Raw genomic sequence first — 16,824 nt, forward strand, 5'->3', positions numbered from 1 at the left:
CTGTCAGTACATAAGGTAATATTTTCACAAAATAGTTTAAAAACACAGATAATTTTATCTATATCATGTATTTTTATCTTTATTTTTTTTTAAAATAATTTTTATTGAGATTTTCAAAAACAGATCAAAAACAGAAAATAACAACAAGAAAACAATATTAACAACAACAAAAAGAAAAACACACTAAACACCCGGCATATCCAATAAACACATATACACATTTCTCCCTTCCCCCGAACCAAACCCCCCCCCCCCCCCCTCCACGCTTGGGGGCCTTGTATCCTTCCATTGAAGTAAGATCCTCCGCCAGGCTACTAGGCCAGGCCAGAACACCGGCCTCTTTCGCCTCCTGCGCTCCCGGCTCCACTGCAACCCCAAACATTGCGAGTCCCCAGCCTGGCTTGACCCTGGATCCTACCACCCTCGACACCGTCCTTGCTACCCCCTTCCAAAACTGCCCCAGCGCTGGGCATGCCCAGAATATATGGGCGTGGTTCGCTGGGCTCCCCGAGCACCTAGCACACCTGTCTTTGCCCCCGAAAAACCTACTCATCCTTGTCCCAGTCATTTGGGCCCTGTGCAGCACCTTGAACTGTATGAGCCTAAGCCTCGCACAGGAAGAGGAGGAATTCACTCTTTCCAGGGCATCCGCCTACGTCCCCTCCTCAATCTCCTCACCCAGCTCCTCCTCCCATTTACCCTTCAGCTCCTCCACCGAGGCCTCATCCACCTCCTGCATGACGTGGTACACGTCCGAAATCCTCCCCCCTCCAACCCACACCCCGGAGAGCACCCTGTCCCGTACCCCACGTGGGGGCAACCTGCCGCCTGGCAAACGCCCGAACCTGCATGTACATAAACATGTTCCCCGGGGGGAGCCCAAACTTCCCCCCCTAACTCACCCAGGCTCGCGAACCTCCCATCCACAAACAGGTCCCTCAACCTCCTAATACCTACCCAGTGCCAGCCCAGAAACCCGCCATCGATGCTCCCTGGAACAAACCGGTGGTTTCCCCGTATCGGGGACTCCATTGAGCCCCCCACCTCCCTGCTATGCCGTCTCCATTGCCCCCAAATTTTGAGGGTAGCCGCCACCACCGGGCTCGTGGTATACCTCGTTGGAGGGAGCGGCAACGGCGCTGTTACCAGCGCCCCCAGGCTCGTGTCCACGCAGGACGCCATCTCCATCCTCTTCCATGCTGCCCCTGCCCCGTCCATTACCCACTTACGCACTATCGGTGCGTTGGCAGCCCAGTAGTACCCACAGAGGTTGGGCAACGCCAGCCCCCCCCCCCCCCCCCCCCCCCCCCCCCCATCCCTGCCCCGCTCCAAAAACACCCTTCTCACCCTCGGAGTCCCATGCGCCCATACAAATCCCATAATACTCCTATTGACCCTCCTAAAAAAGGCCTTCGGGATAAGGATGGGGAGGCACTGGAACAGGAACAAAAACCTTGGGAGCACCGTCACCTTGACGGACTGCACCCTGCCTGCCAGCGACAGCGGCAACATGTCCCATCTTTTGAACTCCTCCTCCATTTGCTCCACCAGCCTAGTGAGGTTAAACTTGTGAAGGGCCCCCCAGCTCCTAGCCACCTGGACTCCCAGGTACCGAAAACTCCTCCCCGCCCTTTTCAGCGGGAGCCTACTAATCCCCTCCTCTTGATCCCCCGGGTGCACGATGAACAGCTCACTCTTACCCAGGTTGAGCTTGTACCCAGAAAAGCCCCCAAATTCCCTAAGGACCTGCATCACCTCCCGCATTCCCCCCACTGGGTCCGCCACATAAAGCAACAAGTCATCTGCGTATAATGACACTCGGTGCTCCTCCCCACCCCGCACCAGACCCCTCAAATTCCTTGACTCCCTCAACGCCATGCGCAGGGGCTCAATTGCCAATGCAAAGAGCAAAGCGGACAGGGGACACCCCTGCCTCGTCCCCCGGTACAACCGAAAGTACTCCGATCTCCTCCTATTCGTGGCTACGCTTGCCATCGGGGCCTCATATAACAGCCTCACCCAACTGACAAACCCCTCCCCGAACCCAAACCTTTCCGGCACCTCCCACAAGTACCCCCACTCAAACCTATCAAAGGCCGCGTCTAATGCTACCACTATCTCCGCCTCCCCTTCTGCCGCCGGCATCATTATAACATTCAGAAGCCTACGTATATTGGTGTTCAGCTGCCTTCCCTTCACAAACCCTGTCTGGTCCTCATGAATGACTCCCGGCACACAGTCCTCTATTCTTGTGGCCAAGATCTTTGCCAACAGCTTGGCATCCACATTTAACAACGAGATCGGCCTATATGATCCACACTGTAGGGGGTCCTTGTCCCGTTTAATGATCAAGGAAATCAGCACCCGTGACATGGTCGGAGGCAAAGACCCCCCCTCCCTTGCCTCATTAAAGGTCCTAACCAACAGGTCTGCATACATTTTGTAAAATTCGACCAGAAACCCATCCGGCCCCGGCGCCTTCCCCGACTGCATGCAGCCTATCCCTTTGACCAGCTCCTCCAGCTCAATCGGCGCCCCCAGCCCCTCCACCTGTCCCTCCCCCACCTTGGGAAATCTCAGCCTATCCAAAAAGCGCCCCATCCCCCCCCCCCCCCCCCCCCCCCACCCCCCTCCACCCCCCTTCGCACCACATTGCCTCCCCTATCCGTCACTCCACCAATCTCCCTGGCCGCGTCTCGTTTACGTAGCTGATGCGCCAGCATCCGACTCGCCTTCTCCCCATATTCGTACACCGCTCCCTGTGCCTTCCTCCACTGAGCTTCCGCCTTTCCGGTGGTCAGCAAGTTGAACTTGGCCTGCAGGTTACGTCGCTCCCCCAACAGTCCCTCCTCCGGAGCCTCCGCGTATCTCCTGTCCACCCTCACCATCTCCCCCACCAACCTCTCCCTCTCTCTTTGCTCTCCTCTCTCCCTATGGGCTCGGATGGAAATCAACTCCCCTCTAATCACCGCCTTCAATGCCTCTCAAAACCGTCCCCACCCGGACTTTCCCATTATCATTGGCCTCTGAGTACCTCTTGATACACCCCCGAACCCGCCCGCCCACCTTCTCATCCGCCAGCAGTCCCACCTCCAGGCGCCAGAGCGGGCGCTGGTCCCTCTCCTCCCCCAGCTCAAGGTCTACCCAGTGCGGGGCATGGTCCGAAATGACTATGGCCTAATACTCGACATCCTTCACCCTCGAAATCAGCCCCCTGCTCAGGACAAAAACATTGATCCGAGAATAGGCTTTATGCACGTGGGAAAAAAATGAATACTCCCTGGCCCTTGGCCTCGCGAACCTTCAAGGATCCACCCCTCCCATCTGGTCCATAAACCCCCTCAACACCTTAGCCGCTGCGGGCCTCCTGCCCGTCCTGGACATGGATCGATCCAATGGGGGATCCAGCACTGTGTTAAAGTCCCCCCCCCAGTATCAGGCCCCCCGTCTCTAGATCCGGAATGCGGCCCAACATGCGCCGCATAAAACCCGCTCGTCCCAATTTGGCGCATAGACATTCACCAGCACCACCTGCTCCCCTTGCAACTTGCCGCTCACCATCACATACCTCCCTCCACTGTCAGCCACCACCTTTGACGCCTCAAACGACACTCTTTTTCCCACCAGAATCGCCACCCCCCTATTTTTTGCATCCAGCCCCGAATGAAACACCTGGCCTACCCATCCCTTCCTCAGTCTAACCTGGTCCGCCACTTTCAGGTGCGTCTCCTGGAGCATAGCTACGTCCGCCTTCAGCCCCTTCAGGTGCGTAAACACCCGGGCCCGTTTGACCGGCCCATTCAGCCCCCTCACATTCCAAGTTATCAGCTGGATCAGAGGGCTCCCTGCCCCCCTCCCCTGCCGACTAGCCATAACCCGTCCCCTGCCCGCCCCAGGCCAGCGCACCTCGCTCAGCCCGTTCCCCACAGCGGCAAACCCCCACCCTGGCCCCCCCTGCAGACTCCAGCTCCTTCCTGGCCATTTCAGCAGCAAACCGGAACCCCCCCAGGTTAGGACCCCTCCCAGCCGCGTTACTCCATCCGTAGCACTCCCGTGAGCCAGCTAACTTCTGCTGACCCCGGCAGCTCCTGCCACACCTCCGACCCCACCCAACGTGGACTACTCCTCCTCCCCCAGACCCATCAGCAGACCCTCCTCCTCCCCCTCCCGCTCTTGCGCGGGAAAAAAGCCCGCGCTTCTCAGCTCCGACCCCGCCCCCATCCACCCTCAGCGCGGGAAACAGAAGAAAAGCCCGCGCTTTCCCTCTGCCCGACCCCGCCCCCGCAAAAAAAGACAGCACCCCACCCACCCTAAAAACAACACACAACCAGCTTAAAACAGCATGAAACAGCATAAAACAGAGACCCTTCCCACCAAAGGTTAACACAGTTATTTACAAACCTCCGACCCTCAGTCAGAGTCCAACTTCTTGGCCCGCACAAAGGCCCACGCCTCCTCCGGGGACTCAGAATAAATGTGCCGGTCCTTGTGGGTGACCCACAGACGTGCCGGCTGTAACATGCCAAACTTCCCACTCGTCCTGTGGAGCACCGCCTTCGTCCGGTTGTAACCGGCCCTCCGCTTGGCCACCTCCGCACTACAGTCCTGGTAGATCCGCACTACCGTGTTCTCCCACTTGCTGCTCCGCTCCTTCTTGGCCCACCTAAGCACGCACTCTCGGTCAATGAACCGGTGGAACCGCACCAGCACCGCCCGTGGAGGCTCATTCGGTTTGGGCCTCCTGGCCAGTATTCTGTGGGCCCCCTCCAGCTCCAGGGGCCGCTGGAAGGACCCAGCTCCCATCAGCGAGTTCAACAAAACAACCACATAGGCCCCCAGGTCTGACCCTTCCGGCACCTCCGTGAGGCCCAGGATCCGCAAATTTTTCCGCCTCGACTGGTTCTCCATCTCCTCGAACCGCTCCTGCCATTTCTTGTGGAGCGCCTCGTGCATCTCCACCTTTACCGCGAGGGCCGCGGCCTCATCCTCTCTTTCGGAGGCTTGTTGTCGGAGCTCCCGGATCTCCACCCCTGGGCTGTCTGCGTCGCCAGCAGCTTGTCCGTATTCGCCTTCAGTGAGTCCAGCAGCTCCACTTTGAGCTCCTGAAAACAGCGCTGGAGAGTCTCCTGCTGCTCCTGCGCCCACTTCCTCCATTCCTCGAGGCCTCCGCCGGCCGCCATCTTGATTCTCTTCCCCTGCTTTTTCTTAGGCGCTGCCACTGCTATTCTGCTGGCCCCGCTCCTGGTCAAGACCATAGACCACTGGGGATCCGCTGCAGACACCTTCCCACGTCGGGAACCGTCGAGCAAGTACCGCTGGGGGCCCTTAAGAGAGCCCAAAAGTCCATTCCTGGCGGGAGCTGCCGAACGTGCGGCTTAGCTCCGCATAGCCGCAACCGGAAGTCTCGTATTTTTATCTTTAATGTGCAAACTTTAATAATTGAATCTTGAAAGTTACTGTCATGTTTTGCTGAGCTGAAGCAAAATACATTTCTAAATATCTAGGACAGACTTCACCAGATATAAAAAACACCTACCTTTATGAAAGATCATTCAATACATTATAATCCCCTCAAATATGTCATCCTTTATAAAAATAAACATTTGTATTCATAACCTCACATCAAAAACACCTTTAACAACTTATTTGAGCTATCAATCAAACTGTTAATTTAAAGCTCTCCCACTATGATCATGACAGGTTGTGAGAAGCAACAAGCAGTAATAATGTTTAACAATAGAACTTAAGGTTATGGCAACAAACAGCTATTGAAACTACTCGCACAGATTTTTTTCAACTTAGATGCAGGCAGTGTTTTCCATTTTTAAAGCACTGGCTATTTTCATAATTTCACACCTTGGCAGTGCTACAGACCGAATCCGCCTTCATGAGCATTTACCCTAATCTATAAATTTGTAACTCACACACTGCAGGACAAGGCCCTTGCTCCAGCACATGTAGGGACTGTTTGAACTCAGAAAAAGTGGCTCTGCGGAGTTCAGTATTACCTGATATGAGAGTCACATCCCATGTCCCCCCATACCCCTTGGCGAAAATAGGATCTGTTGAAAATGGGGACACCACTTCCAGTTCCGTGTCCTGCCACAATTTTTAAAGGTCCATGGAGTCTCCACAGCTCTGTGCAAATCTAGGCCTGTACAAATTCAGCCTGGATTTTCTTATCACACAATTGACGGAAAGCCACTAAAGTGAATGTGCTAGCATCAGTTTTAAAATCAGAAAATTAATTCTCCAGCAAATAAAGCAAAATGTTGGTCTAATCATTATGTGGAAACTTGACGATTAAAGGCACTGTGATTTATGACTATTATGTTCTTTGACTAATGCAGCTTCTTGATCCTCCGGAATGTGGCAATGGATTTGTAGAGACAGGAGAAGAATGCGACTGTGGCTCACAAACTGTAAGTACCAACATTCGAGGTCCACACTCTGTATGCTTGTTCTTCATGAAATGTCAGTCAATTTGCTGAGTAATCGTAATCAGTTTTTATTCTGAAAGTTGAAGTAATTATTTGTGAAAGAGGAAAAAGTATGTGGAATCCATCTGTGTTATTGCGAAGCTAGACTAGCGATAGTGGCAACAAGAAATCCTCCTATGCATTTCAGATTGATTGCAGAAGGAAGAGTAGAGTTTATCAGTCCAAATTGACTTGATGCTCCACGGTGGCTTAACTACAGGAGAATTTTAACTCTCAAGTACTCATGGGTTGGGGCTGGTTGGGAAGTAATATTTTGTTAAATCTCAAACCTGACCCCAGCTTACCTCCTCCTAGTTTTAAGAGAAGCCAGTAAGAGACAGATAATTGGACCAGTGTCAGCAGGTCAGGTTCTCAGTAAAAGCTTTTGTGGATTCTCTGTACCTCCATTTTAGGAAGATTTTTATTATCAACTCATGGCAGCTGTTTTCCCAGGGGAAATACATCAAGTAAAAGAAGGCAATAAAAATCAGAGCCGCAAGTGATTCATATTAGTGCTTGTGAGCCAGGAGTTTTTCAACTAGACCTAACAGGTCAATCTCTTTGCACGACCCACGATTGGTCAACTTAACCAGCCCAATGGTCTTGACTCCTCCACCTCCTGATCTCTGAATATCCCCAATCTCTGATTATGAAACCCCTCTGAACGATCTTTAACTCTCCCTTACCTGGTCTTCAACACTCTCCATATCCCTCCGACTATCCCTATCCCACAGTAATTTACTATATACCCCCCAAAACCACCAGCTCTCCACCCCCAAACCAACTGCCGTCTCCCCAATGCACATCTGCCCAGCAATCTCCTTTTGTCCTTCCAGTCTAAATCTTCAGTTGTTCCCTCACCGGTACAGCAGGAACCAGGATTGATGCTGGTGTAATGTTATTTGCCCTTACATCATTGTTATAACCTGCATGAGACCTATGGGGTAGAAGCAATTAGCCTCCCCATGAGCTTTGTGAATATGAGCTCCCCTGATGAGGGGCAGGGAGCCCTTGGACCCTCTAATAACCTGTATTACAAAGGTTGGCCAGTTTTGGCACTGACATCTGGAAAGTATTGTACTTACTTAAACTGAAAAAAAATAGTTTCTGTTATTCACTCATCTCTGACTCATCTGTGGTTACTAAAAACATTTAACTACATCTGCGGCTAGGGTAGCACAGTGGTACACTGCTGCATCACAGTGCCAAGATCCCAGGTTCCATCCTGGGTCACTGTCCATGTGGAGTTTGCACATTCTCCCCGCGTTTCCGTGGGTTTCGCCCCCACAACCCCAAAAATGTGCAGGGTAGGCTGATTGGCCATGCTAAATTGCCCCTCAATTGGAAAAAATGAATTGGGTACTCTAAATTTATTAGAAAAAAAAAACTACATCCGAGTGGTGTTCTGCTATGAACCTTGTGATAGAGCCTTTGGCTCCCCAATTGAGGTTCATGGTACTCTCTTCCGCTATTCCTGACAGTATTCTATTCCTGCCCGTCTCTGTGCTGTGTTTTCGAACTTTCATGGTTCTATCAACTTGTTTACATGCAGTTTCTTTTAAGGGTCTGGCCTCCCTCCAAGGCTTCGACTACTACCTTTCCCGACTGTAGCCCTTCAGCACAGCTTTGCCTTCTCAAATTCACATGGTAGTGGTCTGGGCTACCTGCATGGATTCGACTACTATCTTTCCCAATTGTAGCCCTTCAGCACAGCTCTGCCTCCTTAACCTCACATGGTAGTGATCTGGCCAACCTGCATGGATTCAGCACCACTAGCCTCCCAGCATGGCTCCGCCTCCTACCTGGTGTCTCCTGCCCCGAGTTCTCCTTTCAGATTCTTTTGCTATTCGACCAGACGTACCTCGGCCAGGCTGCACTAACTATGGTAAACAAAATACACTGTTTGCAGAGTCATTCTGATGAGCCGATACGAGTATTCTGTTGGCTGTGCCAAATTGTTGTGTTGGACTTCTATCAACTAACCACAGGCGACCCAAGGGCAGGTTCCAACCATTTATTCATTATTCAAGCAGGGAGGGAACTAACCAATAGAAATCTCTGAAGCAGCACTCTCCTTTAATATAGCTCACATCTCTCATGTAGCTGTTACAGGGAGAACATTCCAACACAGCTCTCTCCACGAAGTCACAGATACAGACTGCTTATATAGTTAGTCAGTACAGAGTTTAATTTTCAATCTTGTATTAAACCTTTCATCCAAAACCTTGGCTGTTATCTCCGAGCTAAGGACTGTCTTGTTCAAAAAAGCAAGCAGCCTTGCTGATGAGTTCTACTGATTTTAGGTCCTTGAGGTAGAGCATTTGTCTCGCACGTGCTCTTTACCCTAATGCAGAGGTGCTCGATCTATCCCTTCTTTTTTAATAAATCTATTAATTTACCCTTACACTAGTATACCTCTTGTGTCATGTCATGGCTGCCTCAAATACTATTGCGAAACATCAAGGTTGGGATTTTCTTTCCCATCAAAGGCTGATGGTAGCGGGAAATATTGTGAGATAGAAAAATCAGTTATACGTATGCAGGAAAACAGTTTGTGATCGTGCACTCCTGCCTTCGGTGACAGCGCACATTTCCCACTGTGCCATATCAGGAACATAATTAATCCAGTTGAATGCCATGTATACTCAATATCAAACCTGTCGGAATCAGTACCCTCGGTGGATCAAAAGAGCACGGTGATGCCTAATTAGACCAGTGTGTTTCATAATGATACATAGGTGACGTGCAACTGGTGACCAGCACTTTGTTTGTGACTTTGCGGTTTGTTCACATACCTTGCATCGCACAGTACTCGCAGCACCTTGAACTCGATGTTGAGAGGTGGTGGAGACTTAGAGCATCTCAGACGCAGATCTCCTGAATTGGAAGTTTTAACTTTCATTGAGTAAAGTTGCAAAGCAACAGCCAGGTTTATGGCATTTGCTCTGGCAGGCAGCCTGAGGCAAAAAATATGGTCGCTGACCTAACATCAGGATGTGAGCCAGCAAAGCCTTCAGCAAGGTGAGGAGGAGGTGCTTGCCAATGGCTGTCGACGGGACCAGCAACCAACCAAAAAGAGTCCAACAGGCCAGAAAGATAGCAGCAGCAGCCGCCAGGAGCATACATGGCCATCAAGGTTAGAAGCCTGGCCACCTGATTGAGAGTTGAGAAGTAAACAGAGCAACAGTCAGGAGGCGTGAAGGCCACACAAGTGCAGGCTTTGTATCTCAGGGAAACTGGGAGCAGTTGCCAGCGGGAGTAGGCAAATCATCAGAACCAAAGTCCAACTAAAATAGACTATTTTCTAAATGGGAAAAGACTCAGCAAATCAGAAGCACAAAGGGACTTGGGAGTCCTAGTTCAGGATTCTCTTAAGGTTAATGTGCAAGTTCAGTCGGCAGTTAAGAAGGCAAAGGCAATGTTAGTATTCATGTCGAGAGGGCTAAAATACAAGAATGGAGATGTACTTCTGAGGCTGTATAACACTCTGGTCAGACCCCATTTGGAGTATTGTGAGCAGTTTTCGGCCCGTATCTGAGGAAGCATAGAACATAGAACATACAGTGTAGAAGGAGGCCATTCATGTTCAGGCCTTGGAAAGGGTCCAGAGGAGGTTCACAAGAATGATCCCTGGAATGAAGAGCTTCACTTTTAAGGAATGGTTGAGGACTCTGGGTCTGTACTCCTGGGAGCTTAGAACGATGGGGGGGGGGGGACCTTATTGAAACTTACAGGATACTGAACCTGTTAGTGCCTGTTCTCAGACTTTTGTATCTCCTACCCAATGGAAGAGGTTAGAAGAGAGAATAACCCAGGTAGGAGGGGTCTTTGATTATGCTGCCCGCTTTCCCAAGGCAACGGGAGGTGTAGACAAAGTCAACGGATGAGGTGTGATGGACTGGACTGTGTTCACGACTCTGTAGTTTCTTATGGTCTTGGGCCGAGCAGTTGCCATACCAGGCTGTGATGCACCGAGATAGGATGCTTTCTATGGTGCATCTGTAAAAATTGGTAAGAGTCAAAGTAGACATGCCGAATTTCCTTAATTTCTTGAGGAAGTATACTAGAATTACTGTTGTGATTTCTAGCATCAACATGGGTGGACCAGGACAGATCGTTGGTGATGTGCAAACCTAGAAATTTGAAGCTGTCAACCATCTCCACCTTGGCACCATTGATGCAGACAGGGTTGTGTACGATACTTCGCTTCCTGAAGTCAATAACTAACTTCTTAGTTTTGCTGATGTGGAGGGAAAGATTGCTGTTGTTACACCATTCCACTAGGTTCTCTATCTCCCTCCTGTTTTCTGACTCATCGTCATTCAAGATCCAACCCACTGCGGTCATGTCATCAGCAAACTTGTAGATGGAGTTGGAGCCATATTTTGTCCACAGTCGTGTGTGTATAGGACGTATAGTAGGGGGCTAAGTGCGCAGCCTTTTCACTGTACCTCGGTATACGTGACAATAAATCCAAATCAAAGTTGGCTCCTCTCACATAGCCACTGAAGTTGTCACCAATGCCTACACAATGAAGTGCAGCTCCTGGGGCAGTGCATGATCTATATTCTGGACCAAGGTATAATCTCAGACTGAATGCAAATGTGCTCCTCCATTGTATATTTCAATCATAGAAAACCTACAGTGCAGGAGGAGACCATTCGGCCAATCAGGTCTGCACCAGTCCTCTGAAAAAGCTCCCTACCTAGGCCCAATCTGCCTAGCCCCATCTAACCTTTGGACACTAAGGGACAATTTAGCATGGCCAATCCACCTAACCTGTTGTTGGTGTTTTGAAAAATCCTGGTTTGCAAGACAGCTAGGTTTTTGGAGCCTGAGGTGCTGTTAAAGCCCCTTAATTGAAAAAAAAAGAATTAGATACGTTAAAGGTTTGGGCTAACAGACTTTTATTTATATTAAGATGGTTCACTGTGGAGTAGTTAATTAGAGACATTGTGTTCAGCTTAGTAAGATGACAGATGACATAGTTATTGAGAGAGGCCAGGGATTGGTTGATGCAGTCAGGTGTTGAGGTTCAGTTTTTGGGTTTTTGGCTGGAGGGTGAGTTGAGAAGGTTTCTGAAGAAATGCAGCCAGAGATTCTGCATTATTCTGAAAGGGTTTCAGGTCTGTTCCTTTAACCAGTCACAGAAGATCTCTCCTTCTCAAAGTGGAGTATTCAAGACATCTCTATGCAGTAAGTATTTCTTAGTGCTAACTGTATTTAAAAGTGGATTGAAATCTGAGATGGTTTTGTTGTTTGAGTTGAAAAAAGATATCAGTTAGGGGTTATTGTGTCATTGTATTGATTATCATTGTTTATGGGCTAATTCTAAGCTATTTTCTTGTGTGATATTAAGGATGTTTTCATACTGTGTCAGTAATAAAGTTTGTTTTAGTATACCATGGGCGGGATTCTCTGTCGGCTGACGCCGGAATCGGGTAACACGACTGGGCGGAAAATCGGTTTTGATGGTGAAATTGTGGTGGGTCAAACCGCAATTCTCCTGGCGTCGAGGATCCGGGTTTGATCCCGGCCCTGGGCCACTGTGTGGAGTTTGCACATTCTCCCGTGCCTGTGTGGATCTCAGCCCCACAAACCCAAAGATATCCAGGGTAGGTGGACTGACCATGCTAAAAATTGCCCCTTGGAAAAAAGAATTAGGTACTTTAATTTATTTTAAAATCGCAATTCTCCGGTGTCCCGACAGCAGTGTCAATGCGTTCCACTCCGCAGTAAATGCTTTGGCATATCATTAGCGGGCCTGACCTGGTATTCTCCGGGGCCTCCACGATTCTCCGCCTCCACCAGGGGGAATTCCCGATGGCGAGGTTCACTTGTGCTTTGCAAAATTGTGAAACAGGCACTGTTGCTGCTGAGGAGGAGAGAGTTGGTATGGAAAGTGCCCAACATCTCCATAGATGTGCTGACAGTTGTGCCCCAGGCTGGGCAGCTTCGGCCAGGACCAGGGGGAGTAACGTGGGGTGACCAGGAGGTGGGCTGTGGGGTCGAAGTGGATGGGCAAAGAACACCATTGCCACAGTTTGCAAGGCAGTAGCGCATGCCGTCGACTGTCCATTGTGAACGTGGGTTGTATGGGTATCCCCACAGATCACCCCCCTAGGTGCTCTCTGGCCTCAGCCAACTCATCAACAGGATGGGTGCACCAGTAACATCTTGTTGTGGGGAGTGAAGTGTGTATATGCAGCTGCAGCTTGTCAGCCTCCTGAATGTCAATCACGGACCCAGAGAATCAGACACCATTTTTCATTGGAATCGGTCATGTTCCAAGTGGCACCAGTGCTAGCCCTTCAATGGTCGCTGAATCGGTCCAGGTGTGGTGCCAGTTTTACTGTCGTAGAACTCCATGAATCCTGCCCCGCGTCAACACTCAGGAATGGAGAACTCTGCCCCATATCTTTATTTTACGTGAAATCACTCTTGGAGTGAGGTATCATTTCCTCACAATCTTATAAAATATCCTAGCCACTGCTGAGTCTGATCCGGGATCATAATAAAAGGTTAATGCAAGAGAAAGACTGCAAAGTTTCACACTGAATCACAATAGATGTTGATGAAATAAATATTGAGTAAATGTCACCTGCATTTGTGGAAGATATTTTCAAATAAAAGCAAAGCATATGGTGATAATGGTGCCATCATAGCCATAGCTGTGGCAAGTCAGTAATTTATGTTGAACAACATGTCTTATGTTACAATGCGTGAAACTGTGCAGCTTTCAATATGCCTGAGCAATACTTACTGGTGTGAATGTATTTATAAATTATTCCATTAATTGCCTATGCATAATACAAAGTTATTTCACATCTGCACAGGAATGCAATAAGGAGGGAGGAAACTGCTGTATCAAGTGTACTCTTACGAAAGAAGCCAAATGCAGCAATGGAATCTGTTGTGAAGAATGTCAGGTAAAGGTTTCATGCCAGTGATTTTGTAATTAATAATTGGTTACAATTTATATTGTAGCCCAAATTTTCTTGGGACAGTTAAACATGGGCAATAAATACTTGCCCTTCCAGTGACGTCCACCTCTCATGAATGAGCAACAAAAATGTTACAACAGGATTATGCCTGCTGGTGACCTCTATCATCTGTCCGAGTATGTTGTGTTCATGGGAGGTCACCTTTTTACATAAATTTACAATAGTTGTGGAACTCGGAAGCAGACCTTCACTTTGAGTTTATAAAATACGGTGTACACTAGGCCCTAGGGATTTTGAGGCCAGTCTGTGTCACCAGCTCCTGTGACAAAGGGACTGCTCTAATTTGAGTTTGTGCTCCTTTTTGCAGGTTCCAGGCCTTAACGCCTCATTGTTGGGCCCACTTGCATTCTTCAAGAGCTGGTGTGCTTCAACCGTGGGCAGCACTGTAGCATTGTGGATAGCACAATCGCTCACAGCTCCAGGGTCCCAAGTTCGATTCCGGCTTGGGTCACTCTCTGTGCGGAGTCTGCACATCCTCCCCGTGTGTGCGTGGGTTTCCTCCGGGTGCTCCGGTTTCCTCCCACCGTCCAAAGATGTGCAGGTTAGGTGGATTGGCCATGATAAATTGCCCTTAGTGTCCAAAATTGCCCTTAGTGTTGGGTGGGGTTACTGGGTTATGGGGTGGGGTGGAGGTGTTGACCTTGGGTAGGGTGCTCTTTCCAGGAGCCGGTGCAGACTCGATGGGCCGAATGGCCTCCTTCTGCACTGTAAATTCTATGAAAGTCTATGAACTCAGTGTACCCGCCTCCAGACTAAAGCAGATATCTGAGTGAGCCTGCTCCTGATCCTACTCTACAGGGTATTTTGGCATCAGGTGATGCTAAAGGGGAGGCAGTGGTGTAGTAGTATTGTCCCTGGACTAGTAATCCAGAGACCCAGAGTAATGCTCTGAGGACATGGGTTCGAATCCCACCAGTGCAGATGGTGGAATTTTTATTTAATAAAGATCTGGAATTAAAAGTCTAATAACGACCATGAAACCATTGTCAATTATTGTAAAAACCCATCTGATTTACTAATGTGCTTATGGGAAGGAAATCTGTTTTTCTTTCTTAGTCTGGCCTACATGTGACTCCTGTCTCGCAGCAATGTGGTTGACACCCACATGCCACAAATTAATTTTTTAAAAATACGGACCTTGATGGAGCTTGTGGCACTCTTTGTTCTTGATAAAGAGCCTGCTTCAAGAAATGGATGTATTGTCATCTCCTTGAGGTCAGCATCAGTCACCTTCGTGATGGACATAAAACTGACTGATAATGGTTATGTTGCCTGTTGTGACATGGAATGAAGAATTGTAGACCAAATGTTCACCCTTGTCAGGCAATCTAGAATGAAAGGTCACAGGTGTAGGTTGAGAGGTGGTAGGTTTAGAACTGAGATGAGAAGTAACCACTTCTCACAGAAGGTGGAGAATTTGTGGAACTTGCTGCCCCATAGTGCCTTGGAATCGGAGTCATTAAATGAAGGACATAAATATATTTCTGGAAAATAAAAACGGGTTAAAGGGATGTGGGGAACAGGTAGTGGTGGATTTCAGACCAGGAAGAGATCAGCCATGATCTGATTGAATGGCAGAGCAGACTTGAAGGGCTGAATTGCTTACTTCTGCTCCTAAGTTCTTAATTGAGGGTGACTGTAGCCTTCAGAACTACAGGTAGCGCCAAGTATGCCCTGGTCTTTGCTACTACAGGTGACGTAGATCAGTGACTGCTTCCTGTTGTAGTGCAGCCTCCTGTTGTACTGTGCCTCTGAAATGTTGCAGTAACACATCCTTTGCCATAACATGTTTTGCGATTCTTGCACTAGGACACTTGGGTCTCTCTGCATCCTCTCACCATTTTGATTATATACCTCTTTTACTGTGTGTCATGCCAAAATGGACGGCTCCACATTTTCCCACATTATATTCTGTCTTGAATGATTCACTGAGACTGCCTCTCATTCCTCTAAACTCCAGAGAATGTAGACGCTGTAGGAGCGTTTCCAAGGCCTGAGTATTGAGCCAGCCTTTACGTGGGGTTCCTCCCTCATTGTTATGGCTTAGCTTAATAAATAGAGCAGCCACACAACCTGGTTAAGACAGCTTTATTATCCAAGCTTGGTATGAGTACACAAGAGATGGAGCTGGATAGATGCCAAGATTGATCTGCTAAACACTGATAAAAACACATCAATTATACGATTGTCCAAAAATCAATAGCCCACACTAGTTGGACTTGATCCAATCCTTGGCGCCTTCACTTCTATATTATTTGTATATATATAAAATTACTTGAAACAAAATGAAGACTTGTGGTCAGCTCATGCTTTAACCCCATCCTGTCACCTGTTGTTTACTAGGATCTTGATTCCATTTTAACGTTGTTTTTCGGACATTGCCAATCTTGTATCGCAGTCTGTAGTGTAGGAAATGTGGAACAGAATCACAGAATAATGCCGTGCAGAAGAGGCTTTTCGGCCCATCAGGTCTGCACTGATGCATGAAAAACACCTGACCTGCCTACTTAATCCCATTTGCCAGCACTTGGCCCATAGCCTTGCATGTTATAACAGGCCTAGTGCCCATCCACACACTTTTTAAAGGATGTGAGGCAACCATCTCTACCACCCTCCCAGCAGTGCATTCCAGACTGTCACCACTCTTTGGGTAAAAAAGCTTTTCCTCAAATCCCCCCTAAACCTCCTGCCCCTCACCTTGAACTTGTGTCCCCTCGTAACTGGCCCTTCAACTAACTTCTCTATCCACTGTCCATGCCCGTCATAATTTTGTACATCCCAATCAGGTTGCTCTTCAATCTTCTCTGCTCCAGAGAAAACAACACAAACCTATCCAACTTCTTTTCATAACTTAAATGTTCCATCTCAGGCAATACCCTGGTGAATCTTCTCCACCCTCCCTCCAGTGCAATCACATCCTTCCTATATGGCAACCAGAACTGCACATGGTACTCCAGCTGTGGCCTCACCCAAACTCTATACAACTCCAACATGACTGTGTAATCTATGCCTTGATTGATAAGGGCAAGTGTCACATGTGACTTTTTCATCACCCTATAAACAGGCCCTTCTGCCTTCAGAGATTTATGGACAAACACGCCAAGATCCCTTTCTTCCTCGGAACTTCCCAGTGTCAGGCCACTCATTGATTATTTCCTTGTCACATTACTCCTTCCGAAGTGTATCACCTCACACTCTTCAGGGTTAAATTCCATCTGCCACTTTTCTGCCAATTTGACCATCCTGACTATATCTTCTTGTAACCCAAAACACTCAATTGGCCACCAGGCCAAACTTGCTGATCCTACTCCCCACATTGTCATCTATGTTGTTTATATAAA

At 48.7% G+C, this 16,824-nt stretch overlaps 1 protein-coding gene across 6 annotated transcripts in view; it reads left to right on the plus strand.

Moving 5' to 3' along the window:
• Nucleotides 1-16,824, plus strand: part of adam22 (ADAM metallopeptidase domain 22) — a 480,389-nt gene that overhangs the window by 309,390 nt on the left and 154,175 nt on the right. For all 6 annotated transcript variants that reach the window (XM_038797995.1, XM_038797996.1, XM_038797998.1 and 3 more), the window contains exons 16-17: nt 6,351-6,422; nt 13,316-13,408. In XM_038797995.1, the coding sequence (XP_038653923.1) occupies nt 6,351-6,422; nt 13,316-13,408 (165 nt within the window). The remainder of the gene's footprint in view (nt 1-6,350; nt 6,423-13,315; nt 13,409-16,824) is intronic.

The sequence above is a fragment of the Scyliorhinus canicula genome, chromosome 5, assembly GCF_902713615.1.
Source record: "Scyliorhinus canicula chromosome 5, sScyCan1.1, whole genome shotgun sequence".
Lineage (NCBI taxonomy): Eukaryota > Metazoa > Chordata > Chondrichthyes > Carcharhiniformes > Scyliorhinidae > Scyliorhinus > Scyliorhinus canicula.